This window comes from Lethenteron reissneri, chromosome 35 (assembly GCF_015708825.2).
Source record: "Lethenteron reissneri isolate LAM-NWPU_2019-01 chromosome 35, ASM1570882v1, whole genome shotgun sequence".
Lineage (NCBI taxonomy): Eukaryota > Metazoa > Chordata > Hyperoartia > Petromyzontiformes > Petromyzontidae > Lethenteron > Lethenteron reissneri.
Window position 1 is genome coordinate 8,955,567 of NC_083813.1, and position 19,072 is coordinate 8,974,638.

Below are 19,072 nucleotides of genomic sequence, written 5' to 3' on the forward strand. Positions count from 1 at the left end.
CCGAGTACGACGTTTCGCCAGTAATTCACAACTAGCTTCATCAGGCGACAGCCAGATTTGTGGAGAAGTCCACCTGTTTCGTTCCTTATATCAATGCGTAGATGTGTTGACCATACTTCTGCGTTCTTGTGCAAAGTGGGGGGAGGGACTAATGAACCAACACAGTATGGATGCGCATTATGCGAGCCCTTTGATCTTATCCTTCCATTGTGTGTATTAAAATAGCCGTACAAACGGTAATCCCGAATGAAGTATGGTGCCCTGTATAGGCATACATTTCAACAATGTATTATTTGATGATTCGCAGCACTGAGTGGTAGCTATCCGAACTGTTAAAATAAATTTCATTTCTTTCAATCTCGATAGCTTCTCTAATTAGTCTTGGCCAGTAGTGGCTTGCACAGAACTTCAACATTATCGAAATCAATTGAGTATCCTTGTTGGCACGCGTGTTCTGCTACTGCTGACAGTTGTATTTGGGAGTATTTAACATGTTATGTTGGGCAAACAGGACGAATGATCAGCACGAGACTACAAAAACATATAAATATTAAATACTACCAAATACAACTGTCAAGACTAATTGGAGAATATATCGATTTTAAAATAATTTAACCATTCGGGTAGCTACTGGCTAAGTGCTGCGTGGAAGCGAATCATCAAATAATACTTTGTTGATATGCATGCCTATACAGGGCACCATACTTCAATAGGGATTACCGTTTGTATAGCTATTTTAATACACATAATGGACAGGAAGGACAAGATCAAAGGGCTTGCATAAAGTGCATGCATAATGTACGTTGGCTCAGTAATCCCCCCCGCCCCACTTTGTGCAAGAGCGCAGAAGTGTGGTCACCACTTTCGCCTGATGAAGCTAGTGTTAATTATTGTCGAAACGTCGTACTAAGATTGTAAAGACACCGGTGTGCTGTACTAGTGACGAATTGGCCACGTTCTGTTTACGTGACAACCCTTACTAGTTGGCTGTGTCGGGTGGTGGCGGGTTTAACGACACATTTATATATTTACGCGATCTAACCCAAAAAAAACCTCTCATGGAGTGAGTTTTTTTAAATGGAAAATTAAGTTATAGAATTGACAGTGACATAAATAAGCAATAGGAATAATTGTTTAAAAAAACTACTGTAGTTTGAGGTTTGTGTGAGTTTTAATATTTATTTCATAAAACTTGACCGCTCCGCAGTACATTTTACATTTCTAACTTTCATAATCAACATTTTTGGGTTTAGATCGCATTATTTATAAATGTGTCGTAACCCTCCACCACCCAACACGGCCAATCAGTAAAAAAGTGTCACGTTGACAAAAGACAAATAGTTCACTGCTTTAGCCCACCGGTGTGAAACCACAACATTTACAATTTTTACAATTTTTAGTAAATGTTGTTTACAGATTTTTTGTAAATGGCGTGGTTTCACACTTCAACACACCGGTGGGCTAAAGCAGTGAACTATTTGTCTTTTGTCAACGTGACACTTTTTACTGATTGGCCGTGTCGGGTGGTGGAGGGTTACGACACATTTATAAATAACGCGATCTAAACCCAAAAACGTTGATTATGAATAATATTGTTCGCGAAAGCCTCACACGTGTTCAACTGATTTTCAACTTTATCTTTTGCAACTCTACACACGTGGACAAACAAGTTAAAGAAACCTCAAGCATGCTTGGATGCCACTGCTATAGATGAGTTTTCGGCCATCATGCAAACACCGTCCGAGGACGGTCAACACAGCTCGTTAACTCTTGACAGAAAAGCAGCAGGCAAGTTGCACCTTCATCCACATCTTCTCACACATTTACGGTGGCTCTGAGTGTGCCACAAACTATGGCAGTGATTATGCTGGCAGTGGCGCACACGGAGGAATAACAAACAAAAAACTCAATGCATTTGTCTTAAACACTGCCATAAATGGAAGAAAAGAAATGTTTGCTTAGGGCCATGAAGAAGGGTCATTGTCCAAAACGTCAGCTGTTATTTATTTGATGTGCTTTCAATAAGGACAATTGCCTGAAATGTTGCCTTTTGTTTCCTTTAAAGGCAGTGTTGTTGATGAACGTGTTGCGTTTATGCCATAGGCGTCTCGATATGTATTGCATGGGAAGTGTGACGTAAATAATAAGCGATCTACCCCTTGCAATCAATCTGCAGATATTGCTGCTATGTCTGACAATTGTTCACGCTTAACCGTAGATGGTGATGGAGCAGTGGCACAGTGGTTGGCATACGGCGCAACTAACCCAGGGAACGGAGTTTGATTCCCGCCGATGGCTAACGTGATTGGCGAGTGATATTTTAACCAGTCCTGGCCGTCTGCCCATTGATGTTCACTAACCCGCACTGACAAACATGGTGAAGTGTGGTCAAACAACCTTGCATGACTTCAGAACTCAGATCCCTGGCTGCTTAAGGAAACTGTGCTTAAAATGAGCACTAAAGCCTAGTATGTCTGCAGTGCTTGCAGAGTTACATTACATACATTGAAAAAAACAGCACCATATGAGATTTGACTTGAGTTTTAACACAGTTAAGTTATTGAATCGATTTAAAATGTATAACTCAATAGGATCGTACAGTATGTTGCTGTGAATCTCAGTGAGCTTTATCTAATTTTGGCTCTGCCTATAGGCAATCTATTTGCATTGTAATGTGAGTTTGGTTGTGTGTACATTTTTTCCTAGAGATAAATGCTGAGTCTAACCCTGCTATTAACAATTGTCCACAAATCAACAAAGCTTCAGAGCAAAAACAAAGCAAAGTGGCCATCCCAGTGGTAAAGCAGTAAGTAATCACATTCCAAAACCTTTCATTTAATTGAAAATAATACTTTTTATCACTCATATTCTTAGGTTTTTTATCACTCGTCATTCGTTTTACGAGTGCATATTTAATCCTAAATGAGAACACAAGAAGCGTGTTTGTGTGCACGTATCTTTGTGTGCATGTCTTGGCAGATTAGAGGAGATGAGACCCACAATTGAACGGTCGGCCAAGAAAATTGACAGAATAAATGAAAAACTGCGGACGTGTGAGGTGAGTAAGTACTGTATGTCATGTGTTGCACTATAACCAGTGTCGCTTCTCTTATATCACTGAGTTGTATTTTGGAGCCTCCGATGACATGTTTAATTACATTGTCGGCTGTTGAATTTCTGGTGCAAAAAATGTGTGAATGTCAACGTAGACATTTCATAGTTCAAGCCGCTTGATCATATATGACCAGAAACAAAATGAAAAGGTACACACCGAAGCAGAGCAAGCCTGAACCTAGAAGAAACAATTCGGCAGGGAGGCTGTGTGGGCAGTCATATTTTTAGGAACCTCTAGAACATACCAGTGGGTGCGAAGTACGCAGTCTGAATGAGCGTAACGTAATACTGCTGCGCTAAATTGGGAAGGTGTCATTCCCGTGTACTGCTAACGCTTCTTCTTAAGTTCTTCCACAAAGGCAGTGGTTCTCAACCTGTGGGTTGTGTTTCGCTGGCGGGGGGGCACAACAAAAGCCTTTAAGGAGGACTCGTACTGCGGCATGGATACCGTGCAGGAGAAATTCTGGATGTACTCTGTAAACATCAGTGCCACGACAGCAAAGACAAAGAACCCCCATATAGCCTTAACATACTGTTGAAGCACCACGCCCGACCGCCTTTGTCTCCCCAGTCACGATGTTTACACACCGCACCAGGTACTAATTTTAGGCTGAGTCTACCTAGGGGAAGCCCAGGACCAGTTCAGAAAGTCGCCACTGGTTTTGGCCGTGAGCAGGAACTCGGGTCACTGGGTTCGTAGCGCAGTACGCTAACGACTCCACTACCACTCCCCACGCCAACATAACACACTAATACACGCTAACACATACAGGAGGCTTGGACATGCGATTTCTCAGTGTAATGTGGCCTTTGTAACTTGGCTGGGCAGGGGGAGGTGGGGGACTGCCATGCCAAAAAGGTTTAGAATCACTGCAGCGACAAAGCCACTCTCAACCGAATAACTGAAAACTAATAACATAAAACATCTGGCTGTCACTCCTGCAGGGGCTGATGTGTCATGGCCTCATGGCTGGGCTTTCCGCACAAGATCAGGGGGTCACATTCGCCAAAGAGCTGAAGAGGCACAAACAGCTGAGTGAGTTAAACCCCTGTGTACAGCCACTGAGATTTTGGAGCACAAATTAATGAAAGTTCTAACTTGAGTCGAGTAAGTTTCTCCCCCTTTGTTTTGTTGTTCCGTTGTCATCAGTCTGTAACTTCCCACTGCTGGGAAATGACCTCAATTTTCTTCCATTTACTCAATTCCCCGGTGGCTCTTGTCCAGTAGTCGCTTCCTTTTCATCTCGCTATATTTTCCGCAGTCTTCCTCCACTTCAGTTTAACACGTAGGAGGCTTTCGCGACCAATATCCATAATAGAGGTTTTTGGGTTAGATCGCGTAAATATATAAAAGTGTCGTTAAAACCCGCCACCACCTGACACAGCCAACTAGTAAGGGTTGTTACGTAAACAGAACGTGGCCAATTCGTCACTAGTACAGCATCACCGGTGTGTTGGAGAGCCAAGCCACAACATTTACAATCTGAGTACTACGTTTCACTATTAATTACAACTAGCTTCATCAGCCGACAGACAGATTTGTGGAGAAGTTTTACTGTTTCGTTCCTTATATAGAGGCGTAGATGTGTTGACCACGCAGCTGCGTTCTTGCACAGTGTTGGGGGGGAGGATTACTGAGGCAACGTACATTATGCATGTGCATTATGCAAGCCCTTTGAACTTGTCCTTCCTGTCTATTGTGTTGATTAAAATAGCCCTACCAATGATATGCTGCCCTTTGTAGGGCCATGGGTTGACAACAGTCACAAGTATTGTCCAAAGGTGTCCTGGGGTTAGTGTTTCTGCCTCTATGTTAGAGTTTTGGGATTGAGATTAAAAGCTCTGTAATTAGATTACCAATTACACCAAAATTCCTATTATCTGTGGTAAACAGTCTCCCTGAATTTGCCATACCAATGGTACTGCCATAATGTCCTGCAGATAAGTGACAAATAAGTTGGTTACAAATTCATCTCATTAACTGTCCCTTCCATTGACTTGACTTGACCTGAAATGACCTGGAATTGGTACTTAATTCTTCGTAAAATTTGAACCTCACACAGATAACAAGTGATCCGACTCGCCAAAATTCATAAAAAAAACTTTATAGCTCAGTGGGCCTTAACTGGAAAAACACAAATAGTTTATTCGTGATTATCCACGTTTCCCACTCGGTTAAAGGTGAAGGTGCAGCTCTGCAAATGCGAATGTTTCTGCTATCGGAAGGGCCTCTGCTAGAGGGAGCCTTAAAGAGCCCCCTCCTGTGCGTATTTTGGCCTATTCTTCCACGCTGGCCAGGCAATTTGACCAGCCGATCGACTGGGCTGTACACATATAGTCTGCTGGTAAGGACAGAGACAGCGGGATTAGAGAAACTTGCCAATTATTACAACTGCCACACCAGGAGATCATACCGGCGACCTTGATTGCACATCCAGTGTCCATGAATTAACAATGATTAGATGACACACGTTTACAAAAATACACAGCACCTCCAGCCAAAAAGATAAAGATGATTTGCACTCTATCTTTTAGGGTACGGATGTATATTTTTGTAAACGTGTCTGCAAACCTCTTTCGTTGTGTGTCTGGGTATTTAGCACTCTGTGCCAAATTAACTCCCGTGTTTTTTACTTTTTAGCTGCCGCATTCAGGAAGCGTTTTGGTGAGGAGTTTCCACAGCCACAGGGTGAGTGAGGTGTTCACTCATGACTACTTCTATAACATGGAATCAATAACTAATGCTGTGTTCATAGCAGCCCATTTTATATTCATGTAAAATAAATTATCCATGCTTCGTAGCAATAAACAAAACCGCAATACGGTCAAAGCTAGGTGTAAGCACTCCCCAGCGAGCAATTGCAGGTGTGCTTATACACAAAGTGTTGCAGAAGTGTTGGCCTTTGCCTTCCCCCCACCAGTGTAATGATGTGTTGCTTATATCAGAACAGTGCTTATAACTAGCCTTGGCTGTACTATACTCATGGGCGAATTTTTTTTACTACCGTTAAAGATATTCACCCCCTAAATGATCAATATTTTTTATGATTTAGGTTTTTGCGCAAATTCAAGAATCAATACTTGAGTTAACATTTCAGTTTATGAATAAGCCACTGGTGGCTATACAGAAAATGTATTATGACATGACCCTGTGCATGTATTGTGAGCTTGTGAATTTATATTAATTGATGAATAAATGCACCTCTATTAGTAACTATATATGACTGAATAAGTAAGAGATGATATCTTTGTCTTCACAGGACCTGAAGTTAATACAAAGACATCATATCAGCTCCTACAGTCTCTCTTTGACTAATCTCTCGATGATTTGCGGGTGTTCTTTCATGCTGACTAAAAGTCTGGCTTTGATTCCCGACTCGGGTGCCTTTCTGTGTGGAGTTTGTATGTGCTCCCCCTGTTCTGCATTAATATCCTCCCGTGTTTTCTGCTTTCCTCCATAGCTAATTAAAACCTAGAATATCACCGGTATTGGTCAAATGTCCCAGTGCTGAATAATTCCCTGAAAAGTACTGAATTTGGATGGTGCATGGCAACAGTTCCCTCCTGCAAAACTTGGCATGACCCTTGTGAAAAAATCTTCAGACTCAACGAAGCTTTCCTGGGTAAACAAGCGTTATAAATAAACAATTATGCTATGCACTTGCATGAAGGAAATTTTTGGTTTATTAATAATGGCGAAATGCTTAATGATGACCCTAAACTTTATCAAATTAGCAGTAAGCTAACACAGCAGTCGCATGTCACGACCCAGCAGTATTTATGTTGCATGACGTGCCAGATATTAGCGTGGTGGTAGTGGTGGTGGCAGCACACGCCTATATAATCCAGCACTGGAGGTGCGTGTTGGTGGATCGCACAAATGTGAAATTCCCTTCCCGTGGGCATAGAGGCATAGACACCCTGGCTTGCCATGGGAAGGCAGTGCAACAAGTGAACTATTCTCCATCTGTTTCCATCAGTACGGGGATAGTGTGTTGCCCCCCTCACACGAGTGGGTTTTCTCCAGGTGCTCCATTTGCCTCCCACTTGTATGAACACTCATTAATTGGCAGAACACATCGTAAAGTAAAATGCAATGCAGGACCCTCCAGAAAAAAAGTCATACGACTCAGTATGACTTTCCTGGATAAATAAGTTATTTTATAGATTATAATGTAAAATTACTAGGAAAACAGTATCACTGAGTGCATTGCCTATGTAAAAAATTTAATTGATACCTCCATTAATACTACCGGTTATAAAATAGTCACCGTTAACATTTATTTTTTATTAATAAGCTTCAACCGCATTTATTGCATTTCATAAAGATATGCAGTTAAGTACATCAATATTAGTACTTTCATTTTCTGTGTGAATTAGATATTTGTAAATCGATCTGTGATATTGTATTACGCATGTTGCTCTGATCACTTAAGGTTTTTGAGTACAAGGTTTTTAATGCCATTTGTTTATTTCATGTTGGCACTTTAAGTCTACGATTGTAGGGGTGTCCTGGATGACGTTATATATGTAAAATAACTCATGCTAGCTTCCTTGAACAACTTTACAATTTAATTTTAATTGTTTTTTTTATCATGGCATATTCTCACAGATGACTGCACAATTCACCTAATTAATCACCTTTGTCAACAACTTAATCCACCAACTTAACGATTTCCATTTGGTGAATTCTCTTTTTCTCCCAGGACACCCTTCAGAGGGAATTATGTAAATGTTTACGTTATATATCAATAAAACAATTTTAATCTCAGCTGTTTGTTACAACGTATTTTTCATGTCTGTTTCATGAAACGTTTCATTTGGAACAAATGACTGACTTCATATCCCATACAATTTAAAGGCAGTAAAACCGCAGTGTTGAGCAAAACATTTCTAAAAAATGTTTGGGTAAAATTCAGCACATGCATCTATGATGTGTACGTGCCCGATCATGAGCAGCACCTATTGCGCTTGTAAATTACGGAAGTTAATTTTTTTAAATTCTAACTTCATGCAGCTCAGTGCGAGTCCGTGTGTAGTTAATACAGTTAGATGCTAGTCAATGTGTAGTTAATACAGTTAGATGCTAGTCAACGTGTCGTTAATACAGTTGGGTGCGAAGCAAGGTTTAGTTATCGCAGCAACCCACATTGCGTCATTTTCTGAATATAGCAACGCCGCTGGGTTGTGCTCGAGTAGTGGGTTTCAGCCCTGATGAGGTTTCACTTCGTGCGGGATGGGCCGGCCCTGCACAGCTGCCAGGGCATTTGCTGCAACACTTTGAAGCATCTCTCGTCTCGTGTGAACTGTGGAGGCCCCGATGTGAGGAGTGACGATCACGTTTGGAAGTTGCAGCAGAGGGTGATCCCTTGGAAGGACAGTTCCACAAAATTGCTTGTTAATACCTTGTGAAATAAACAATCCAGCACAACGTCGCGTATCCGACTCGCATCCACCCTGACCAATTAACCGCCCCCAACCATTGCATTATTTGCCTATGGTATAACTACATTTTCTACAGACGTTCACATTTACACCTGCAGCCTAGTCCCCAGAAAGTCGGGCACGCAATATGCTTTGCTGTATATTCTCCAACTCGTTCCACAAAGTTGAGAAAAACCAAACCAATTATGATAAAATCCAATCACTTATCACTGCACTGTGCAGTACATTATTTTTCAGTCAAACAAATACGAAGGAAATGTGGTTAAATACTAAAAGTTAAAATAACTTTTTATTTAATATGTGCTATTCCCATCCTTTGCCAATTTCCAGCTTCTGTCAATGCACGGCTGTCCTAAGGTTTCCCTACAGTTAAAGCATACCGGTCATGGAGTGTCTTTGCAAGAACCTGCCCTCAGGTTTGCCATGCCTGAGGCCAGCACGTCACAAGAAGAAGAATCTCTCAATACGGGAAGAGAGGTGAACTACATGTCAATGAATTGTCCTGAGTGGTGTATAACCACTATTATTGTGCAATTGGCAACAACCGGGACTTAATGTCCTGGGAAGACTTGCTGATTTCCCAGCACGACTACCTCAACAAGAGAACCCTTCTGGGAAAAACCAGGACAGGTGGAAACCCTTCCCCACCTCCGTACATTAATATTATGACACTATATTAATCCAAATGCATTCATTGTACCTGGGCAGTGGCTCTGGGTCGGTGACGTCAAGAGCAGCTGCTCTGATCCACTTGTTCTGGAGGGCTTTCACGAGAGCAGCTTGGTCTATCACGATGCCTGGACATCCGCATTACGTTGACACATTAACACTTCGTTCTGACTTTAATGAATATTTTCATTAAAATAAAGATCCTGTATCTACAATGGACAGTTTTACTTAATCCATTGTCATCAGTGGCGGCTCCTGCAAAATCTCTCAGGGGGGGCAAATGTCTGGATGATTGATAAGGATAAGGTCCACCCATGCAATGAATAAATTAACAGCAACTTCACTTCTTTAATATTAATGAAAAATAAAGTGACTCTTACAATACATCTTGTTTGTTTATATACTCACTATTAAAACAAACCACTCAAGTTTATTTTATTAAAGATTCCACTAGGTAGCGATAAATTATATTGTTGGATGAAACGTGCTTACGTAGGATGACGTAAGCACGTATGATGACGTAAGCACGTTAGGGCTTGCCCTCCCGGAAGCCATAGAGAATGCATGGGAGCGCCCCCGTTCGAAAAAAAACATCTTTGAATGTAAGTCTATGGGGCCACTCGGGGCGATTCTCAGCCGTAGTGAAATCGCCCCAAAAGAGGCGGTACTCCACAGAACGTAACATGACGCTGATTGGACTATATCCAGAGGCTGACAGTGACGGCTAGCGTGACTCTGTGGTTGAATGACATTGGTGGTGCGTCGCCCAATCGCCCTAATGAAGAAACCGCCCCTGATTGTCATACCTCTGGAGATGTTGATGATCGTGGCATTGGTCTTCATCAGCTTGAGTTCCCGCCCTCCAATGATTTTTACTGTTCCTGGGTTTGCATCGACTGCGATCACGAGGAAGTCAGATTTTTCCAGGACTTCGTCAATCTTTTGGCAATATTGAGCACCCAAGGCTGTCTCCTCATGTATTGGTCTGAAAGTAAACTCATATATAACGGTTAGTACACTGAACTTGCAATCCAAATGTTTCCTCTTCATCTCCCAGTGCAGCAGTTGAAGCAATGACCAAGTTTATTAAATTCTCCCCCCCCCCCCCTCCTCCTGTGTCCACCCAGCAGGACATGTTTACACCACAGTCGGTCAGCAGGTCGTATGTGGTGAGGTAAAGTGTGAGCAATCCCACCTCTTCCACGACGTCTGGCCAACTCGGAAGAGTCGGATCAAATCAATCTTGACTTAAAGCTTTCGTGACTGCAGAAATTCATATTCTTTGGGTCTTTTGGTAAAGCCACCTAGATATAAAAATTATAATTATAAATTAGATAATTATAAATTATAATTTTTATTCTTTTTCTACCTACGTGGCTTTACCGAAAGACCCAAATAATAGTATAAAATACTCTCAAGACAGACTTTCTCTATTGGAGACCCTTCCGCCAGTAACAACATTACCAAGTTATCGCAAAGCTGCACCTTTACCATTTTAGATCAGGAATTAATGTTCTTATTAAGTAATTCACCCAAAATAGGAACATTCAACCAATGGCTTAAATGATAAAATTTGTCACCATAGTGTATATTTTTTCAAGTGACTACAAATAATATGGCCAACACAAATTTCTAAGGAGCACAATTACCACCCAATAAGGATAAATGACCTCAAGCCACTATTCAGTTAAGAAAACTGCTGTTTTTTTGGGGACATCGAATGATCTGGAGAACTATCCAAATCCATCCTACAGGGCACCATTGAAGGGGCTACAAAAAGAAACTTGGATTCAGAATATAACAGATTGGACAGGCTAATACCACAACCAGCTGAGACATGAGATTGAGGACTGGACAAGGTTAGGGGATTTTATCACGAGAGCTACTAACATGGGGCCGAGTCACTTTGGCATGAGACTGGTCTTGGGAGATGGCGCATAGTGAATTCATCCTTTCTAAGGTGAACACACGTACCTCCTTGTGCGATTGTGGTATAGAATGGACATATGAAAACCATGGGCTCTTTCTGCTACCAAACGGCCAATACGACCCATTCCTAAGATCCCAAGAGTGGCACCATGGACGTCCACGCCAACCAAGATGCGACCTCCGTCCATATAATTTGGTGATTTTGTAAGGTAGGCACCTGATGGGAAACCAAATAAAACATCATCTTAGGTCTTAAAAGAACACAAAGTAATGGACAAGAGGTTATCTTTCCATTGAGAATACAAATATTAGTTCATCAGCCCATGGACCCTATGGAACCAATGCCTTCCAGCTGTATTTTTAGGCAGGCAAACTCTAGACTAGTTTAACTTTTGAGTCCTATCAGCAAGTTTAGGCCGGTTCAACGAATTATACAAATGTCCAGACTATTGGCTCATCCAAATCATCAAAATATATGCTTTCGCCTGGTGATGTTGCTCCATTGCTTTCCAATGATCTAGTTTGGCAAATGTGAACCATAATGCTGGCACACGTGGCCTACATTTTCGGATAACATGAGAATGTTAACGTCCACTGTGAAACAGATGGCCCATGGTTAGTACATTTGCAGTATTAACCATGAGCCATCCGTTTCACAATGGACGCTGAGATATTGTAGGTGTATTAACTAAGGTGGCCGTTGGGCTTGAACTGCCATCTTTTGCAAAAAGTGGAAAACACACTACCGCTAGGCCATGTCACTGTCGGATCATGGCTATGTCAGATTGCTGGTGATCATGGCTTCCTTGCAGTGAATTACCATTCACCACCTCCCTGGCAGAGGCAAGTAGCAGGGCCATGCCCATGTCGGCCGTGGTGGCAGAGACAACATCCGGAGTGTGGGACACAGAGACGCCATGGCTCCAGAGCAAAGGCAAGTCGAGATGGTCAACCCCCGCTCCAAAACTCGCGACCGTCCTCAAATTAGGAAGACTATCCAAGAGATCTTTGGTGACCACAAGTTCCCAGCATAAAATACCGATGGCCTCGACTTTTTCTGCCAAGCCTTTGTTTTCTTGAATACTCGTTAAAGTCACCACATTGAAGTATTTAGTGATGCACTTTACTTCATCTTGATTGTATGTTGCAGAGAGATTTTCTGATACCAACATGTATGGCAAATGTTCCATGGCAGAAACAATTCCCCGGGTGAGAAATTGACGTTTTGGTCTATGAGAAACAAGAAATGTCACAAGAAGGCAAACATTATTTCGATGGTGAAAAAAGTTATCTAGAACTCCATTTGATTTAACATTTTGTTGTGAAAATATAATGTAAACAAGTAACCTTCCACACATCTCCTTTCCACCCGTATGACTCCAAAATGAAAATAATACAGAAGGTCCCCGATATACGAACGTCCGACTCAATCATGAAACCGCCATAAGATGTGATTATTTTAACCATCCGACTTGCAAACTAAACTGGGGAACTATTTTGTTTGGCGGAGCGATCCTCCGCGTGACAAGGAAGAAAGCATCAGGACTCAAGGTAAATGAAAATAAAACTGATTTTGTTTTATTTAATTTTATGTATTATTTACAAATCAATATTTTTAGACTTAAAACTTTCGTGACTGCAGGAATTCAAATTATTGGTTCTTTCGGTAAAATCACGTAAATAGAAAACAAAAAAATGAAAATAAAAAAATGAGATAAAATTAGCGCGTTCCTTCCGCAGCTCGTGTTGCTTGCGCATCCCCTTCCCGCGCCCACTCACTCTGGAACCCTTTTAAGCAGCTACATTTGGAGGCTTGCCCTCACTTTTTTCTCCACCTGATGAAGACCGCTCGTGTTACGATCGAAACGTCGTGGGTTTTTTGCTTTTATTATTTTCAATTTATTATTTTTATTTTATTGCTTTAATTTTAATTTGATCCTATTATATTTATTTTCATTTTTTTTTACTTTTGGTTTTCTATTTAGGTGACTTTAGCGATAGAACCAAGAATATTAATACAATATTTACTACAGTTTTACATGCAAATTTAAAATTTTCTTCTTATTTATGAGTGAAACAAAATGTTTCCTTTTTGTTGAATCATGACACGGTGTATCACACTGGCCGTATGTACAATTACATTTTGTATCTCGGCCTCGCTGTGCGCTGCGTTGCACCGCTAGTCGAGTAGACAACCATGTGTTCAATAAACCCTCGAAGCCAGGATGACCGTCCAACTCCGATCATCATTTATTGATTGTAACAGGTAAAACTGGTGAGAAAACACAGATACAGCATCTGTTATAATTCGGAAACACCCACACAATGAACACCACAGCATCAGAACATTGTCTCAGATAACAATAGATCCTGGAAGGACCAGGCCCCCACATTACCCCTGAACAACTAGACAAAGGCACAAGCTGATGCGTTGCATACAGGCACAGTGTATTCATCCCACTGCACCCCAAATGTACAGCATTACACTTAACACTAAACTGTGGATGAGATACTTCGTCATCACTCTCAGGATCGCAACATAGGCACAAGTCTGACTCGACCTACTAAATCACAAGTAACATCCACAATAAGGAAAGTCACAGGCTTCGTTACTAACTAGGCCTCGTATTTACTACAACAACTTAACGGCACCATAAAGGCATTTACATTGCTATAACGGTCATTCCAACATTACAACAGCATTTCCAATATTAGAGGAATATAAACAACTTACAGATAATGCTTCTTAAGCTCCCACAATGAATAAGTGCGGCTGTGGTCTCACTGAGATGCGATGCGTGCCGCCATCTTGACTTATCTGAGTAATGGCTGAAGCCCGCGTGGTACAGTGGAAATCTAACATCGTCAATTCCTGGTCACGTGACCAACATTAGCATAAAAAAACAGGAACTTCCTGTTAACGTACGCTCCCCATCTGCCGTGAGGCAAGACATTTTGAGTTCCGAGATAGGAACAAATCGACTTACGAACGGGTCTTAGAAATGTAATGCCTTCGTAAGTCGAGGAATTAATAATTCAAATGTAGCGAAGAGTATACTGAACCAGTGACATCGACGTGAGCCACTGGAGAAATCAACTGGATGTGGTTTGCATACTCTTGGAAAAACAGAGAATCAATAGCATTCAGTTCAACACGTAGGAGGCTTTCGCAATCAATATCATCCATAATAGAGGTTTTCGGGGTTAGATCGCGTACATATTTAAATGTGTCGTTAACCCGCCACCACCTGACACAGCCAATTAGTAAGGTTTATCTCGTAAACAGAACATGCCAATTCGTTACTAGTACAGCACATCGGTGTGTTGGAGAGCAAACCCACAACATTTCTAATCCTTTACTTTTACTAAATGTTAGTAATTACAAAATTTAGTAAATGTGTGAAAGGATTGTAAATGTTGTGGATTTACACATTTCCTTTCACGCATTTACTCAATTTATTTTAGTAAATGTGTGAAAGGAGATGTGTGAAAGGATTGTAAATGTTGTGGATAAATAGCATTTAGTAAATAAACTGCATGCATGATGGCAAATTGTACGCCGACATGTAATACAGGTAGTCCCCGATTAACACGAGTCCGTTTAGCACGAATAAGTTTTTACACGCTTCACAAAAGAGGGACAGACCCCGATTAACGCGATCGAATTAACACGATTTCATACCATTTTAGTGGAATTTGCCATTACCATAATGTTCCGATGTGTTCCTGCGTTACAGCACAGTACCCAAGCATGCAACGTGTTCAGACGTGTGCGCATTTTACCTCGCAATTCCATACCTTCGCATTTACTTTCATATTTAAAATAGTGTATTCATAATGCGTGGTAAGGATGAGAAACGTGGTGGTGGTGATGCTTCTGGTGGTAGGGCAAGTCATAAAAGTAGAAAAGTGGCAACATTAGAGCCAAAACTTCATGTGCTTTAGCGCTATGAGAACAATGAGTGCACGTGCGATATTGTCCGTGCTACTGGCTTGCACGAAGGTCCCCTTCCAACCATCCGACAGAATTCGATCAAAATGAAAGAAAGTTGTGCAACCTGGTCACCTCACGTTTTATATTCTCACGTGATTTTTTCTCTCTCCACTCCACCAATCACAGCTCACATGCGCAGAGTCTAGGTTACCTTGGTCATTGTTTTCTTTTAAAATATTATTCATGCATAAAATATTAAAAAGGCAACAATAACAACCATTAACCAAAATATAGTGATAATGATTGAGTAATAATGATACATTTGTCGATGGAGTTGGGGGCTTCGAATGCAACCCCCATATTTTACATGATTCCTTATGGGAAATGAGTCTTCGATTAACACGATTTCACCTTACACGGAGATTTTCAAAAACACATCTATCTTGTTAATCGGGGACTGCCTGTACTTCATATGCTCGTGATGGTATGTTTTGCTGAAGTCCATGTCACAGTGAACCGTTCACTGGATGTATTGATTAGCATTTCACTTATCTTTAGAAACCAAAAGGGTCAGAGGCTCACAAAAGGTTTGTAGTATACTGTATATGATCTACACACTTAGAAAAACGAAATAACAAGAGCATTTTAGTAAATTAACTGCATGCATGAAGGGAATTTGTAGGTCCAACATGTAATATATATATACTCACAATGGTACGTTTTACTGAATTTCCTGTCACTTTGAACCTTTTTAAGTAATCACGTGATTTCACTTACCTAAATAAAACAGGAGTGTCAAAGCTCACAAAAGGAGTAAACTAGCGCTTAATGAAGTACAATACTGCATTACAAAAAGTACTAAATTCAACCATGTTGAATGCAACTGCCTAATAAGTAATAACATCCCACACAACGATTATAAGTGTTGAATGAAGGCCTCACCATGCCGTGTCACTTCATGGGGTTGTTGACCTTACCTTACCCACGCTGGCCAATGTATATTGATGTACGCTTGGGGGATGGGGGGGGCGTGGGAGAACTAGTTCAAATGTCACTTGTCACTGATGTAACCCACCTAACTTTGTCCCGTTGACAGCTCCGGCACAGAATGTGTGCTCTTGCGGTTGCGAGACTCAGCCGGCCAATAACACTCGGGAGACATACAAGTCACTCTGCTGCGTTCCACTTCTCTCTTCGTGTCACGGCAACGTTCCGGATTGAGGTGCAACAGTCGTTCTATGTAACTTCAACGTGATGATAAATTCAAATGCTCACCCAACGAGTGCTGCTCAAGACAAACTGAATTGTCACAACCGTCTCACAAAAAAACACATTCCCTCACGTCAGCTCGGCGTCCCCCACGTGACTGTGCGTTTAAGCCAATCCTCGTGGACATGCCGAATGTGAAAGGAATCCCAAAGGCAATTTGCGACTCCACCTACCCCACACATTGTGTGCGCACGAACCCTTGGGTAGCTTCAGTGGCTCTGGATCCCGTTTCACGTGCAGTTAACTGCACATCATAGCACAGCTGCTACATTTGTCGTAGCTGGGATTCAAACTCAAGCAACTCGCTCGTAATAAAAGGTTGTTTTTGGGGTTAGATTGCATGAATGTATATGTGTCGATAACCCACCAGCACCCGAAACATCCAAAATACAATTTTTAAAATGTTGTCTTTTTTAATAAATATTTTTTCATGAAACCATCATATGACGGGCAATTACACTAGTGTCATATGAGGATACACCCGGTGGGGGTAACTGATAGGCTCTGCCGGCCTCAGCCCGCAGCCAATGGGACGGCGAGCCGGGAGCGTAGCCCTGTGGCTGCATAGCAACATCTGGAAGGTTCCATGGGAGAGGCTGAGGATTGGCTGGGGGTATCACATGGGCCAGGGGATGTAAGGGGTGGAGAGAGACAGCACCTGGCAGAGTGAAGAGGGGCCAACGAAAGAGACTACGTCTGTGCCTCCGGCACGCCAGTGGCCACGTGGCAGGGCGGAGGCTGTCTCCCACACGTTGTCTGACAGCAGCGTGAGGGAGCGATGGGGCGGGCGACGCCAAGCTCAAGGAATGGGAAAAAGTGACCCGGTGTGTGAGGGAGCCGTGTAACCAGAGAACGAATAAAGAAAAGACACAATATCGTCCGGAGCGGGTTTATTACACGAGTATTATAATATTTCATTTTCTCCAATGTATACGCTTCATTGCTTATTTACGCTCACAGTTGGAATTAATTCCCATATTCGACAGCCCCAAAGATTCTTCCTCACCAGCCCATTTGTGTTTTTTGGACCAGCCCAAATAAGCCAAGGAGGTCGCACGGAAATTCGGGCCGGTGTGTTTACAAACGCCTGGGCCACATATTTAGTCCCAGTCCGTCACTGGCTGTGGTCCCTTAACGTGACCTCTGACTTAGACGAAAAAAACTTCGCAGGACCCTTGTGAAAAAGTCTTCAGACTCAACGAGGCTTTTCTGGGTGAACAAGCGTTACAGTGAGGGAAAAAAGTATTTGATCCCCTGCTGATTTTGTACGTTTGCCCACTGACGAAGAAATTATCAGTCTATAATTTTAATGGTAGGTTTATTTGAACAGTGAGAGACAGAATAACAACAAGAAAATCCAGAAAAACGCATGTCAAAAATGTTATAAATTGATTTGCATTTTAATGAGGGAAATAAGTATTTGACCCCCTCTCAATCAGAAAGATGTCTGGCTCTCAGGTGTCTTTTATACAGGTAACGAACTGAGATTGGGAGCACACTCTTAAAGGGAGTGCTCCTAATCTCAGCTTGTTACCTGTATAAAAGACACCTGTTCACAGAAGCAATCAATCAGATTACAAACTCTCCACCATGGCCAAGACCAAAGAGCTTTCCAAAGATGTCAGGGACAAGATTGTAGACCTACACAAGGCTGGAATGGGCTACAAGACCATCGCCAAGCAGCTTGGTGAGAAGGTGACAACAGTTGGTGCGATTATTCGCAAATGGAAGAAACACAAAAGAACTGTCAATCTCCCTCGGCCTGGGGCTCCATGCAAGATCTCACCTCGTGGAGTTGCAATGATCATGAGAACGGTGAGGAATCAGCCCAGAACTACACGGGAGGATCTTGTCAATGATCTCAAGGCAGCTGGGACCATAGTCACCAAGAAAACAGTTGGTTACACACTACGCCGTGAAGGACTGAAATCCTGCAGCGCCCGCAAGGTCCCCCTGCTCAAGAAAGCACATATACATGCCCATCTGAAGTTTGCCAATGAACATCTGAATGATTCAGATGACGACTGGGTGAAAGTGTTGTGGTCAGATGAGACCAAAATGGAGCTCGTTGGCATCAACTCAACTCGCCGTGTTTGGAGGAGGAGGAATGCTGCCTATGATCCCAAGAACACCATCCCCACCGTCAAACATGAAGGGGGAAACATTATGCTTTGGGGGTGTTTTTCTGCTAAGGGGACAGGACAACTTCACCGCATCAAAGGGACGATGGACGGGGCCATGCACCGTCAAATCTTGGGTGAGAACTTCCTTCCCTCAGCCAGGGCATTGAAAATGGGTCGTGGATGGGTATTCCAGCATGACAATGACCCAATACACACGGCCAAGGCAACAAATGAGTGGCTCAAAAAGAAGCACATTAAGTTCCTGGAGTGGCCTAGCCAGTCTCCAGACCTTAATCCCATAGAAAATCTGTGGAGGGAGCTGAAGGTTCGAGTTGCCAAACGTCAGCCTCGAAACCTTAATGACTTGGAGAAGATCTGCAAAGAGGAGTGGGACAAAATCCCTCCTGAGATGTGTGCAAACCTGGTGGCCAACTACAAGAAACGTCTGACCTCTGTGATTGCCAACAAGGGTTTTGCCACCAAGTACTAAGTCATGTTTTGCAGAGGGGTCAAATACTTATTTCCCTCATTAAAATGCAAATCAATTTATAAAAATTTTGACATGCGTTTTTCTGGATTTTGTTGTTAT

The 19,072-nt window shown here is 42.1% G+C and overlaps 1 protein-coding gene across 1 annotated transcript; it reads right to left on the bottom strand.

The window, feature by feature from the left end:
- Positions 1-7,339: 7,339 nt before the first annotated feature.
- LOC133350766 (probable 2-ketogluconate reductase) lies at positions 7,340-13,868 on the bottom strand. Its single transcript, XM_061565487.1, has 6 exons — positions 13,298-13,868; positions 11,978-12,387; positions 11,203-11,374; positions 10,035-10,213; positions 9,260-9,356; positions 7,340-8,482 (listed from the first exon to the last, which is right to left on the bottom strand). Exons 1-6 carry the CDS (start codon positions 13,405-13,407, stop codon positions 8,320-8,322), a joined length of 1,131 nt encoding a protein of 376 aa, XP_061421471.1. The 5' UTR covers positions 13,408-13,868; the 3' UTR covers positions 7,340-8,319.
- Positions 13,869-19,072: the final 5,204 nt, after the last annotated feature.